Source organism: Geospiza fortis, unplaced genomic scaffold (genome assembly GCF_000277835.1).
Source record: "Geospiza fortis unplaced genomic scaffold, GeoFor_1.0 scaffold333, whole genome shotgun sequence".
Taxonomy (NCBI): domain Eukaryota; kingdom Metazoa; phylum Chordata; class Aves; order Passeriformes; family Thraupidae; genus Geospiza; species Geospiza fortis.
Window position 1 is genome coordinate 2406596 of NW_005054347.1, and position 11500 is coordinate 2418095.

An 11500-nucleotide genomic window follows, 5' to 3' on the forward strand; every position below is an offset into this window, starting at 1 on the left:
TTCCTGAACACACATGCAATTCCTGCTCTCCCACTGCAGTATTACTGACCAAGGCTGCACCCAGCAAGGTGCCAGCAGTGCACCCAGTGGGAGGCAATGGCAGGGCCCCCACACAGCCCCGCTCCTGGCTGGCTGCCAGTGCTGCTGAGTCAGGGTTGCTCACACCCTTCATCCTCATAGGCAATGGCAATCCCTCGTCGGCCCTGCACTGCCTTGGAGACTGGGGTCTGTCCCAGCTGCTGCTCCAGGCCCCGCCAGCTGCGGGACTCCAGGAAGGAGGCTGGGAGGAGAAAAAGGGAATTGTTACCCAGAGCAAGAAGGTGGCACTGCCCTGCACCAGCGCTCAGCCCCACCACGGTACCAACACAAACCTGCGGGGCTGATCTCTGCGAGCGCCCGTGTCTGGTCCCTGCAGGCCAGGGCGGTGTTGGGGGGCAGCTGAGGGGGGGGGGGGCCGCAGAGGTGGGCAGCTCGCATCTTCCCTGAGATCAGAGAGACATCGGGAACAGCCTCCTCTGCAGGAACAGCTGGTGGGAGCTCAACGTGCGCACAGGCACCTGCCAGGGAATGGTAATGTTAGCCTGGCCCATCTGTCCTGGAGCAAGCACAGCTTGCAGGCAGGGCAGCTGGGTGCAGTATGCCCTGGGAGGGTGTTGGGCAGCTATCTGTAGCTATTACCTGGCAGCAGGTCTCGGAAGTCTGTGAGGTAGTTCCCTGTCCACTCACGGGCTGGGTTGCAGGCCAGGTCCAGCTCATAGGGGGTCACGACAGGCCGGTAGAAGTCACTGGAGTCCAGGAGGGAGTTCTGAGCACAGGCCACCAGGACGAAGATGTCCACCTCCGGGAAGTTGGCCAGCTTGGCGGGGTTGGGCTTCCCCACAGCCAGGGTGTAGCTGCGCTTGCCAGCCCGGGCCAGCAGCTCCCGGAGGTGCTGTAGCACGGTCAGGTAGCCTGCCACGCCGAGGGTGCCCACCAGGATGCCCACCACGCTGGCATCCCGGGCACGCTCCACCAGGTACAGCCGCCGCATCAGGGCCCGGTTGACGTTGAGGGTCTCGCGGCGGCCGCAGCCGGTGCTGGGGTTGAAGGAGCTGAAAGGACAGCGGTTCCAGGTCAGCATGAAGCTGGTGAGGGCAAGGCCTTCAGCTCCCACATAGAACATGGCATAGTCCTGAAGCCCTCCTGCACCTTCCACCAGGAACTGGCGACCAAACTTCTGCTCCTCGCCAGGAACTGGGGGGCCAGGAGGGTCTCCCCACACCAGCCTGGAGAAGATGATATTGGGGTACTCGGGACGCAATTGCTGCTCCAGCTCACCTGAAGAAAGAGAGGAATGAGAACCAAACTTGGCCATAGTCCTGATGTGGAGAAGGTGTAACAGGGGAGAAGACAGAAATCAAAGCTGCCAGTGTCCGGGAAATGAATGCCAGCTTGGTCTGACCCTGTCAGCTCTACAGAGCTCAGAGCAGTACCAGAGCCCCCCTCCCTGCCCCGGAGCACTCACCCATGGCATGGGCGTACACCACATCGCTGAGCACCACCACGCGGCTCTGCTGCTCGGGGTAGAGCTCCCGGAACGCCTCTGCGCAGCGCCCCACGTCCAGGGGCTGCTGCCCGAAGATGTGCAGCACCGGGAGCTTCCTGCAGGGGCTGAGGCAGGCTGGGCCGTAGTGCAGCACTGCCTCGGCACCCACGTGCTCGGCGGCCACTTCATCCACGCAGCAGCTGCGAGGAGAAGGCGGTGTCAGACAGGCCCTGCAGCACGGAGCTCTCCCTCCTCCCTGGCACCGCCCCGTTCCTGCCCGCGGGGGAAGCCCAGGACACCCTTCAGAGTCCCACACGGACCTGCCGTAGGTGGTGTCTCCCAGCACGAACATCTCGGCCCCGGTGGCTCCCTCCAGCCCGCCTGCCACCTGCACCGCATCTGCCAGGAGCTCGTCAGGGAACTGCAGGGCGACCTGGCAGGAACGAGGGGTGAGGGAAACAGGAGTGAGGCACTGGGGAGAGTGAGGTGAAGGGACAGAATGGATAGAATATACCCTCAGCAAGTTTGCTGATATGAAACTGGGGGGAGTGGCTGATACACCTGAAGGCTGTGCCATGCAGCAGGACCTTGACAGGCTGGAGAATTAAGCAGAGAGAAACCTAATGCAGGTCAACAAGGGCAAGTGCAGGGTACTGCATAACCCCAAATACCAGCACAGGCTGGTGGGGGCTGACCTACTGGAGAACAATTCTGCAGATAAGGACCTGGAATCTTGGTGGGTGACAAGCTGACCATGAACTGACAGGGCCCTTACAGCCAGGACAGCCAATGGGGTCCTGGAGTGCACTGGCAAGAGTGTGGCCAGCAGGTTGAGAGTGATGATCCTGCCCTCCTACTTGGCCCTGGTGAGGCACATCAGGAGTACTGTCTCCAGGGTAAGAAAGACAAGGAGCTGCTAGAGAAGGTCCAGCAGAGGCCACATGGGGGTCTGGAGCATCTCTCTTGTGAGGAGAGACTGTGGGAGCTGGGCCTGTCTAGTCTGGACAAGAGAAGACTGAGAGGAGATCTGCTGTGGTTTAGGAATGGTACTCCCCAGTTCAGTGCTCCCACTGAGCCTCTCCAAACCACGCTGCCACGCCCTTGCTCCCCCTCTCCTTCTTCCTGCAGCGGGATGGAGCAGAGAATTGGAAGCACAAAGGGTAAAGATCACAGGTCAAGATCAGAGCAGTTTACTGGAAACAGCAAATTAAATAAGAAAGCCAAGGGTAACAACAGCACTATTAATATCAATGTACAAGAGACAGATGATTCACACACGAGTGCTCGATGCAGGGTTCTGACAATACCTGACCATGCCACACTATGGGACCTGGGAAGGACCCCTTCCCTGTCCCCAGAAAGTGATGGAATGTGGGACAGAGTAACCTCTGGGTCGTGGCCATGCCCCCTCCAGGCTACTGCAGAAATTAACCCTGTCCTGCCTGGAACGAGGACAGGATCTCATTAATGATATAAATATTTCAAAGGTGGGTGCCAAGAGGACGGTGCCAGAGTCTTTTCAGTGGAGCCCATCAACAGGACAGAGGAAGGAGCAATGGCCATACACTAAGGCAAAAGAACTTTCATGTTAACACAGGAACGAGTTCTTTACACAGTGGGTGGCAGAGCACTGGAACAGCTGCCCAGGGAAGCCGTGGAGCCTCCATCGCTGCAGACATTGCAAACGTTTCAGTATAACCTGCTCTGGTGCCCCTGCCTTGGCAAGGGGGTGGGACAGGGTGATCTCCAGATCAGCCTCCCAACGCTAACAATCCTGGGATTTCTGACCAGAAATAGAAAGTGTAAGAGAAGCATGGAGAAGAAAGAGTTTGTGAGCAAAACACAGTGATGACATTACAGCTTGTGATTGGAGTTAGCTAATCCAAATGGAAGGGTCTGAGACAGGTGTTAGAGAAGGCTTGAAAGTTGAAATGCTTCAGGAATTATTTGGGACCACGCCTCAAGACCCACAGACAGGTGTGCCTTAGTGCCTTAGCTGTCCTAGCATTCAAACAGAGCCTAAGACAGTAACCCTAAAACACCCTGAACACCCTAAAACCATGCACACTGTGGCTCACAAACTCAATCCACCATTGAGCTCACTGGAACATAAATTAATTAAATATCATGCAATTATACCAAACAGATTTTCTATTGATGTAATTTTGTATAATACCTAGTAAAAGCAATACAATTATACTTTGTAACTGCTTAATTAATATCTCTTAATTCTATTCTGGAGTGAAATGGATTAGATTATATAACTCCCACCTCCATGACTTTGGCATTTAAAGGTAGCATTAAAAAAAAAAGTTTAAAAAATATGCAAAATATTGAAAAGTGGGGGACAATCTTGCTGCATCTTTAAAAATCAGTGTAGTATGATCTGTATATAAAAACACCAAAATGTCTTCATTCTAATTAGTTCTCTTGCCATTAAGATAATTTCAGAGCTCTATCTATGCATTCCTGAACTAAACATTCTTCACTCAGAGCTTAGTATCCTAACACACAAAATGAGAAATTTCTCTATCCATGCCAAAGCCCAGTTTTGCTACTTGTTCTTGCATATTCCACCCCTGGATACGATAGAAAAGAAACTTGCTCACCTGCCTAACAATATTTTGATTCAATGTTGTAGACAATACTGAACCAAAATTGCCACAGATGGTAGGTAATGTACCTGTTTGACATTTCTCATTCACCCAAAGAAAGACAGTATTCTACTGACTGACTTGGTGTCAAGCTGCCTTCATTTTTCTAACAGTTCAAACCTGAAGAAATGAAATTTATTTTTAAATTTTGAGCCTGTCTGGCTTGAGCAGTTGATTTGCTTCTCTGTGTGTGTGCGAGAGCAGAAGGGTGCTGGTGCCGGTCAGGGGGTTTGGTAGACTGGGGGAGGTGAAGGCAGGAGGAGCCTGGTGCTTCAGACTCTGATGGTTGATGTCTCTCGGGTGGAGAGATCGCCTTGCCTTGCCAAGCTGTGGCAGCATGAGAGAACATGCACGTTTGGATGGCGGTGGAGCTGCTTCATGGCAGCCCATGCACTGCTGCTGAGGGTGTTGGGCTTTTGGAGGATGGATTTAATGCCCTAAGGCCAACAGGTGGATTTTGTGCTGGGACTGCTGGTTATTTCCTCTTAGCACAGAATGAAGTGACCACAGACCCGGCAGAGGCTGGGGAGACCTTGGCCATTGCTTCAGTGTTTGGATGAGGGGAGAGAATGAGTCAGAAGTGAGGGGTGTCTCACTCGCTCGTGTTTCCAGGGCCTGGTGAACCCAGTGTGGGCCTAGGGCTGCCTCCCTGGGCTCTGAATCATGTAGCTCACAGCAGTGCAGATTCACCTTGTGGATGTGAGACTGTTGGAAAATCTTGCTGAGCTGAACGCAGTTAGTCTGAACTTCCCCTGCCCTGTTGCAGTCCCTTTTTGAGGAAGACCACGAGCAGGAAGTGGTCTTGCTCCATGCAGTGTTGCAGCAGTGTCTATTTGTGTTTTTTGTCTTCGTCCTAAACCCTGATTTGATCCTCCAGTCCTGCTGCCCTGTCTTCTGTCCTTCTGGCTTCAGGGCTGCAAGTCAGAGCTCACAGGAGAGTGTCCTTTACCCTGTTTCTTTTGCATATGAATCTGAGGTTACACCTGCTCTTGAAGAGATGAAAGGTGCCCTGAGGACCTGCCCTGAGCTGGTTGTAGCTCTCTTTTACCACTTCTGGGGAGTGGAGGCAGCTGAGACTGGCTGGGTTCAGTTCCTGTTCTGACAGCCAAGCAGCAAAGCCAAAACACAAGTAACAAACTGGCTGGACCCAGCACTAGAGATCATCCTTGAAGGTTGCCAGACATGCAGGCTGGGCTGTGGCTTTCCTCTGTATTCCCTGCCTGTGGTGGCACCTTCCTTCATTCTAGTGTGTCGCTACAGGGGAGGGGGGCACCCCAAATCTGTGGCAGAAAGAGTGATCAGCATTACCACCTCCCATTATGGGGCCTGACAGTGCTTGTGTGCTCCCCTGAGGGTGGTGAGGGGGGTGCTGAGACCTGAGCTGCACATGGAGGGGTGAGCACACAAGAATAATGGGGACATCCCTGCTGCCAGGGATCTGCAGTGCTGAGCCCTTCCAGGGGGATGTACTGTCCTGCAGGTCTTGGCTGTGCCCAGGGGAGGGCATGGTCCTGCCCCCACATTTCTGCTGGGCAGATTGCCATCACCCCCTACTTCCAGGCTGCTGCTCTGGGGTGGAAGGGAGCAGTGGGACATGTCCCAAAGAGTGACCTCTTTGCTGCATTGGAGCATTCCACAAGTCTCCCATTTCCTTTTTTCCCAACCGTATGTGGGATCAGCGTCGCACAGGCAGGGACTGGTTACAGTCAGATATGGCAGAGCTGTGTCACCCTCTGTGCCTGGCATGGAGCACACAGTGCCACGATGCCTGTGCTTATCTGTTCCTTAGGGCTGGGTGACCCTCCCTTTTCCAGCAAAGAGCAAGTGTCTCTCCTGGTCTGCAGCACGTTTCCCACTCAGGAGCTCAGAGTAAGGCAGGGTGCAGCACCTCTGCATGTGCAGGGATGTGACTCTTGGCTGTGGTTCCTGGTGGGAGATGAGCACAGCAGGGCAAGCCCTCCTTGGAAAGGAAGGGCTTTTCTAAGTCTCTCAGGACAGTGCTTTGGTGTCTCCCACCTGTGTTGGAGTAGAAATTTATCTGGAAATTACTCTGGGGGAAATGCTGAGAACAAAAGTCATGTCTTGAACCCGCAGCCTTGGAAAGGGGGTGTTGGAGGAAAGCTGGAGCTTCTCGTGTTGGTGGGCTCCTGGGAAGCAGCACAAACACTGATGGGATGGTGATGTAGCAGCATGTGATGGTCAGTCAGGGCACAGCCTTGCTCCTCTTGTCCCTCCTGTGGCAGGGAAGAGCTCACAGCTGGTCCCTGGAGCTGTGGCTCTCCAGCAGGGCTGAGCCATTGGAGAGCCACAGTGGAGACCGTGCCAGGGCACAGGGCTGAGGATTGCCCTTGAGACCCTATAGCTCAGCATGGTCTGTGGGTGCTCAGCAGGGCCAGGGAATAGAATGGGTGTGACAACAACCACGATCATCTTCTGGGCAAGACTGGGATGGGGTCTGACAGTACCTCAGGCCCAGGCTGTCTGTCCTGGGCTGATGTGGAAGTGTTGGCATCACAAGGGTAGGATTTGGAGGGGAGACCCTGCCCCACAGCTCTGCACGCTTGAGCCAGTCTGCCCAGTGACCCTCCGTCATGCTGTGCTGTGCTCCTGGGCCTTTGCCTTGGGGCTGTGCAGGTGGGGGAGGAACCAGCAGTGCTGGATCCAGCTGCTGCCTCCCTGGAGGTTTCCATCTTGTTCTTGCTTTCCAGGCATCTGCTACACAATATTTGACCTGGGCTTCCGCTTCGATGTGGCTTGGTGAGTTCCCTGTAAGCTCGGGCGTCCTCAGGGCTGTGTGAGGAGGCAGGCAGTGCTGGCAGTGCCTCCCAGGAGCAGCAGGAGCAGCACTTGCTTTTGGGTGATGGGCAGTGGTCAGTGCATCACAGAAGAACCAGAGCTGCAGTGAGCAGGGCCTCTGCTTCCCGGGAGGTGGGATGGATGCAGCCCTGTGTTCCTGTGGCTGGCTCCCTACAAGGTCCTGGTGCAGCTATTGCTGCTCTGCCCTCCACATCTCCAAGCCCAGGCTTCTGCTTCACAGGGAGGGCTTGGGAGGAAGATCTTGATCCATGCAGGTGAGGGTCCTGTGTTTCTGGCTGGCAGACAGAGGTTCTCATGTCCTGCTGTCTGGCTGCCCAGCCCATCTTGGGCTTCATAATTTGGTGGAGGGGTACCTGTTTTGGGGTAGGCTGTGTGGTGTGACTGTGGGGGCTCAGCCTGTGTGCTAACCCAGGATATTTCTTCCTCTCCAGGTTTCTGACAGAGACCTCACCCTACATGTGGTCCAACCTGGGCATTGGCTTGGCCATCTCCCTGTCTGTGGTGGGAGCTGCCTGGTGAGTGGGACTGGCTCTTCAGCATTCTCCTGCTGTCCCACCTTGGTAGCTGTGTATACACTGCAGTTTTCCCACAGCAGAGCAGGGTAGAGCAGTGTGTACATGTAGGATTGTGGGTGGGCTGAATTGTTGGACTGCTGGGGGGGTCTGGGCGGACCAGCCCACAAGCAGCAGTGGCAGTGGAAAGACAGGGAAGTCTCTGGAAGCTGTACCCCTGAGCCCGGGCTGTCCATTGGGGCTCTTGTGCCCCAGCAGTTCTGCTGGTGTAGGTGGTGCAGCCTGGGGCCACCCATACCCTGGGAGAGGTTAGGCTGAGTGCTCAGTGCCACCAGCTGCATGCCTGATTCTTTGCTCAGCTGAAAGATCCTGGTTTCTGTATAGAATTCTGTGAGTGCCACATCTTCTACCAACCACCCTTGTCTGCTGCAGGGGGATTTACATCACGGGCTCCAGCATCATTGGTGGGGGAGTCAAAGCCCCACGGATCAAAACAAAGAATCTGGTGAGGTAAGCACAGACTGGGGTTAGTTCTTGTGCTGCACCTGAGTGGGGCAGGTCACAACCCAGTGAAGAGGCTTCTGCCTGCTCTCTAGCTGGGTGCTGCTGGCAGGCTGTTCCTTGCTGAGCTGCTGATGCTGTTTGCTTTCAAAACAAAGAGCCCTAAAGGAGCCAGAGTGCTGCTTTGAAGGGTCACTGTGTGATATCACACTGTGAATGAGCCCAGTGTGTTCAAAACAAACACCCTGAGATCACACATCCTGCCCAGGCAAGGGTTCTCCTTGCACAACCCTTCCACAAGGAGCAGAAACAGGCTGGTGAAGGGCAAGGCTTCCCAGGCCTGCTTCCAGCAGGATCCTTGCATCTTACTCAGGTGCCACAGCAGAACCAGCATCCAGCCTTTGTGTTTGGCAGCTCCCCCTAGTTTGAAAGTAAAGCAGTGGGTAGCTTCCCATATGGCTGTGGAGGGGTCTGGCTGGCTGGGCATGAACTGGCAAGGGGCTCCATGGAATAGGGTCTTTCCCCCAGGACACTGGTGAGACTGATTGAGATGCTGTGCTCAGACTTTGCCTTTCTCCCACAGCATCATTTTCTGTGAGGCCGTGGCCATCTATGGGATCATCATGGCAATAGTCATCAGTAACATGGCTGAGGTATGGGATCATCATGGCAACAGTCATCAGTAACATGGCTGAGGTATGGGAGCACCTGGGCTGTTGTGCCATCCCTGCCCCTGCCCCGAGGCCATGGGGCTGGTACAGGGATGGCACAGCTGGTCATGGGCCAGTATTGTGAGGGGTGGCCCTGTGGGCACTTGGAACACTGTTGTGCCTTGGGAGCCCCTGGACTGGTGGTCTGTGCAGGGATCCTTGCCGGTGATGAAGAGAGGGTTGGGAGAGCGCACACAAGGCAGATTCCATGAAGCCATGACGTGGAATCAGGGCCTGGCTCTGGCTGTAATGAGGCTGCCTCATGCTGTATCAGGGACAGGTACCTCTTCCAGAGACCACAGACTTGTCACTAACCCAGGTCCTGTGCTTTCTCTTAGCCTTTCAATGGAGTCACCCCAGAAGAGATTGGAGCCAGGAACTACCACGCAGGTAAGGACTTCTGGGTTCCTGGTGCTGTCACTGTGAGCACTGCCACACCCTGACCCCACCCATGGTCTGCTGCTGGTGTGTGAAGGATATGTGACTCTTCTGCCAAAAGGCAGCTTTTTACTTACCTTCTAGCACCTCCTGTGCCCAGCAGGCTGTGCTGTGCAGCAGCAGCACTGTTTCTCCCCTGGGTGGAGCAGTGGCCTGGCACCATGGGACCTGAGGCACATTTCAGATCAGTCCTGCTCCCCGGACAGGATGTTGCTGGGGCTTGGCAGCTCCTGGTCTTCTATCACCTTGAGACAGAACTGCAGCATGTCCTGGGTGCAGGTGGAAGGGGTTACATCCTGTTCTTGCAGCGTTCCTCTCTCACAGGTTTCTCCATGTTTGGAGCTGGTCTGACCGTGGGTTTATGCAATCTCTTCTGTGGGGTCTGTGTGGGCATCGTGGGCAGCGGGGCTGCCCTGGCTGATGCCCAGAATGCCAGCCTCTTCGTCAAGATCCTGATTGTGGAAATCTTTGGCAGTGCCATAGGGCTGTTTGGAGTCATCGTTGCTATCCTGCAGGTACCTGCTTCCTGAGGCCACCAGGCCTGAGTGAGCACAAGGTGCTGTCACCCTGGATGCTTTCCAGCCCCAGGGAGACACACCTGGGTTTCAGCACAATCTTCTGCATTGGGATGGGGAGGCTGCTTACAAGGTTTGGGGTGGCACAGCTCTTCCCAGAGCATACTGTGCCTATTTGCAACATTGGGAACCCTTCTGATGGCCCCTCTGTCACTGAGGGTGTCACCTTGCATGCACCTTGTGTGACACTTATGTCTTACTAGTGGGACTGATACGCTGTCTGCAGCTTCTGGGTGGTTTTGGGGTGCTTGGGTGGGACTGGGGTGCTGAGCTGGGATTTGTGGGCTACAACCTAACCTCTCTTCTTTCTTTCCAGACATCTAAAGTAAAAATGGGCTGAGCCCTCTTGCACTCAGCCTGTTCCAGCGCACCCCAAGAGGTTCTGTATATACTTATTTAATGTTTCTAGACTTGATTGGGGTGGGAGAGGCTGGCACCGGCAGCAGGAGCCTGACCGCGTAGAGCCCCGTCCTGCAGATCAGTCGGCCCCTTGGAAGAAACAAATTTCTCTGTGTGAATTCTGCCCCCAGCAGCCTGGCCCAGCTCGTGGGGCCCTGCTGCTGCCCGTCCCTGGTGTGTAGAATTGACCATCAGTGCAATCCTGTGTCAGTGAAATAAATATGGTTCTTGTCCAGCTCTTTCTCTTCCCTGTGCATGCTGGGGAGGTTTGCAGAGAGAAGTGCTGGTTTGGGCTGCCCCAGAGATTCCTCTCTGTGCTTCTGGCAAAATCCCTGTCCTCTTCCAGGAGCCTGATGGTGTCCTGCCTGTGTGGGGTTAATTCTGTTGCTTTCTCAGGCTGTAAGACCCACCCTCTTTGGGCTGTGGGAACGCAGAGCTGTGCCTTGCTGCCTGGAGCAGGTGCAAGGCTGTTGGAACAGGCAGCAGGCAGCTCTGAATTGCCTCTGCCAGGCTCCTAGCAGCCCAACGTGAGCCCAACACAAGCTGCTTTGTGCCTTTCAACTCCCATCCAGGTAATTTAGTGTAGGGGGGCATACACAGTGTCCATAGCCCCATTGTGCAGCCAGGGAGCACCAGAAGAACAAAGTGGAACTTTTGTCCCTTCAAAGGACATCCTCCAGCCAGCAGCTCCCTGGTGGGACTGTTGGCTGTGTGCTGAGGCTCTCCAGTCTGCAGTGCCCCTCTGTCCAGGTAGAGGTCCCAGGGGTGGGGACACTTTGTGCTGGCTCTGTTCCCTGGCCCTAGCTGTGCTGAATAGTGTGGGGAAGCCGGCTGTAGACAGCTGGTCCTGCATCTCATCTGCTGCTTGGGGGAAGGGAAGAACAAGGTCCTTCTGCATGTGCTCTGCAGAGAGCCTGGAGGCTGCTGCATCTGCTGTATCCAGCACAAGGCCCTCATACTGTTTCTTCTACCAGTATACCTTCATAGAGAAAGCACTGATCTTCCAGTGCTGTGTCAGAGCAGATGCACGCTTAGAGCTGCCCTTCTCTCTTCCTGTGTGGATGCCACAGGCTGGGTCAGCAGTGAGACTGCTGGAGCCTGCTGATTCTTGCCCTTGAAATAGGGCAGCTGCTTCTGCATGACCCCTCTGAGATCTGCTGCTCTCCTGCCTCTGTTCCAGATTGTCTTATGAGTTTGGGGGCTGCAGTGAATTTCAGCCCTGGTTGCATGACAGTTGTGGGGGGAAAACCAAGCCACTGCCTCTGCTAGCTGTGCTGAATGTCCCCTGGGGCTGGAGGCTCTCACAGGAGCAATGTGAGACCTCTGTCTCACATTGTGTCCAGGCAGGACACATATTGGGCCCTGCCTG

General features: G+C 55.0%; 2 protein-coding genes across 2 annotated transcripts; one reads left to right on the plus strand and one right to left on the minus strand.

Annotated features, from left to right (window-relative positions):
* Nucleotides 1–6: 6 nt before the first annotated feature.
* Nucleotides 7–1963, minus strand: DPH2 (diphthamide biosynthesis 2). Its single transcript, XM_031058678.1, has 5 exons — nucleotides 1846–1963; nucleotides 1505–1725; nucleotides 679–1317; nucleotides 372–557; nucleotides 7–280 (listed from the first exon to the last, which is right to left on the minus strand). The coding sequence occupies exons 1-5, from the start codon at nucleotides 1875–1877 to the stop codon at nucleotides 150–152; spliced, it is 1209 nt and encodes a 402-aa protein (XP_030914538.1). The 5' UTR covers nucleotides 1878–1963; the 3' UTR covers nucleotides 7–149.
* Nucleotides 1964–6750: 4787 nt separating this feature from the next.
* On the plus strand, nucleotides 6751–10366 carry ATP6V0B (ATPase H+ transporting V0 subunit b). Its single transcript, XM_005423112.2, has 7 exons — nucleotides 6751–6936; nucleotides 7428–7511; nucleotides 7941–8018; nucleotides 8593–8662; nucleotides 9058–9109; nucleotides 9482–9672; nucleotides 10049–10366. Exons 2-7 carry the CDS (start codon nucleotides 7453–7455, stop codon nucleotides 10070–10072), a joined length of 474 nt encoding a protein of 157 aa, XP_005423169.1. The 5' UTR covers nucleotides 6751–6936; nucleotides 7428–7452; the 3' UTR covers nucleotides 10073–10366.
* The last annotated feature ends 1134 nt before the right edge of the window (nucleotides 10367–11500 follow it).

Excerpts from the sequence above, each read along its gene's own strand:
- DPH2 (XM_031058678.1), bottom strand. The coding sequence starts at position 1,877 with ATGTTCGTGCTGGGAGACACCACCTACGGCAG. Across the intron at positions 1,318-1,504 it reads GGTGTACGCCCATGCCATGG|GTGAGCTGGAGCAGCAATTG; the intron begins GTGAGTGCTCCG and ends CTCTTTCTTCAG. Across the intron at positions 281-371 it reads CGCAGAGATCAGCCCCGCAG|CCTCCTTCCTGGAGTCCCGC; the intron begins GTTTGTGTTGGT and ends TTCTCCTCCCAG.
- ATP6V0B (XM_005423112.2), top strand. The coding sequence starts at position 7,453 with ATGTGGTCCAACCTGGGCATTGGCTTGGCCATCTCCCTGTCTGTGGTG. Across the intron at positions 8,019-8,592 it reads AAAACAAAGAATCTGGTGAG|CATCATTTTCTGTGAGGCCG; the intron begins GTAAGCACAGAC and ends TTTCTCCCACAG. Across the intron at positions 8,663-9,057 it reads TCATCAGTAACATGGCTGAG|CCTTTCAATGGAGTCACCCC; the intron begins GTATGGGATCAT and ends GCTTTCTCTTAG.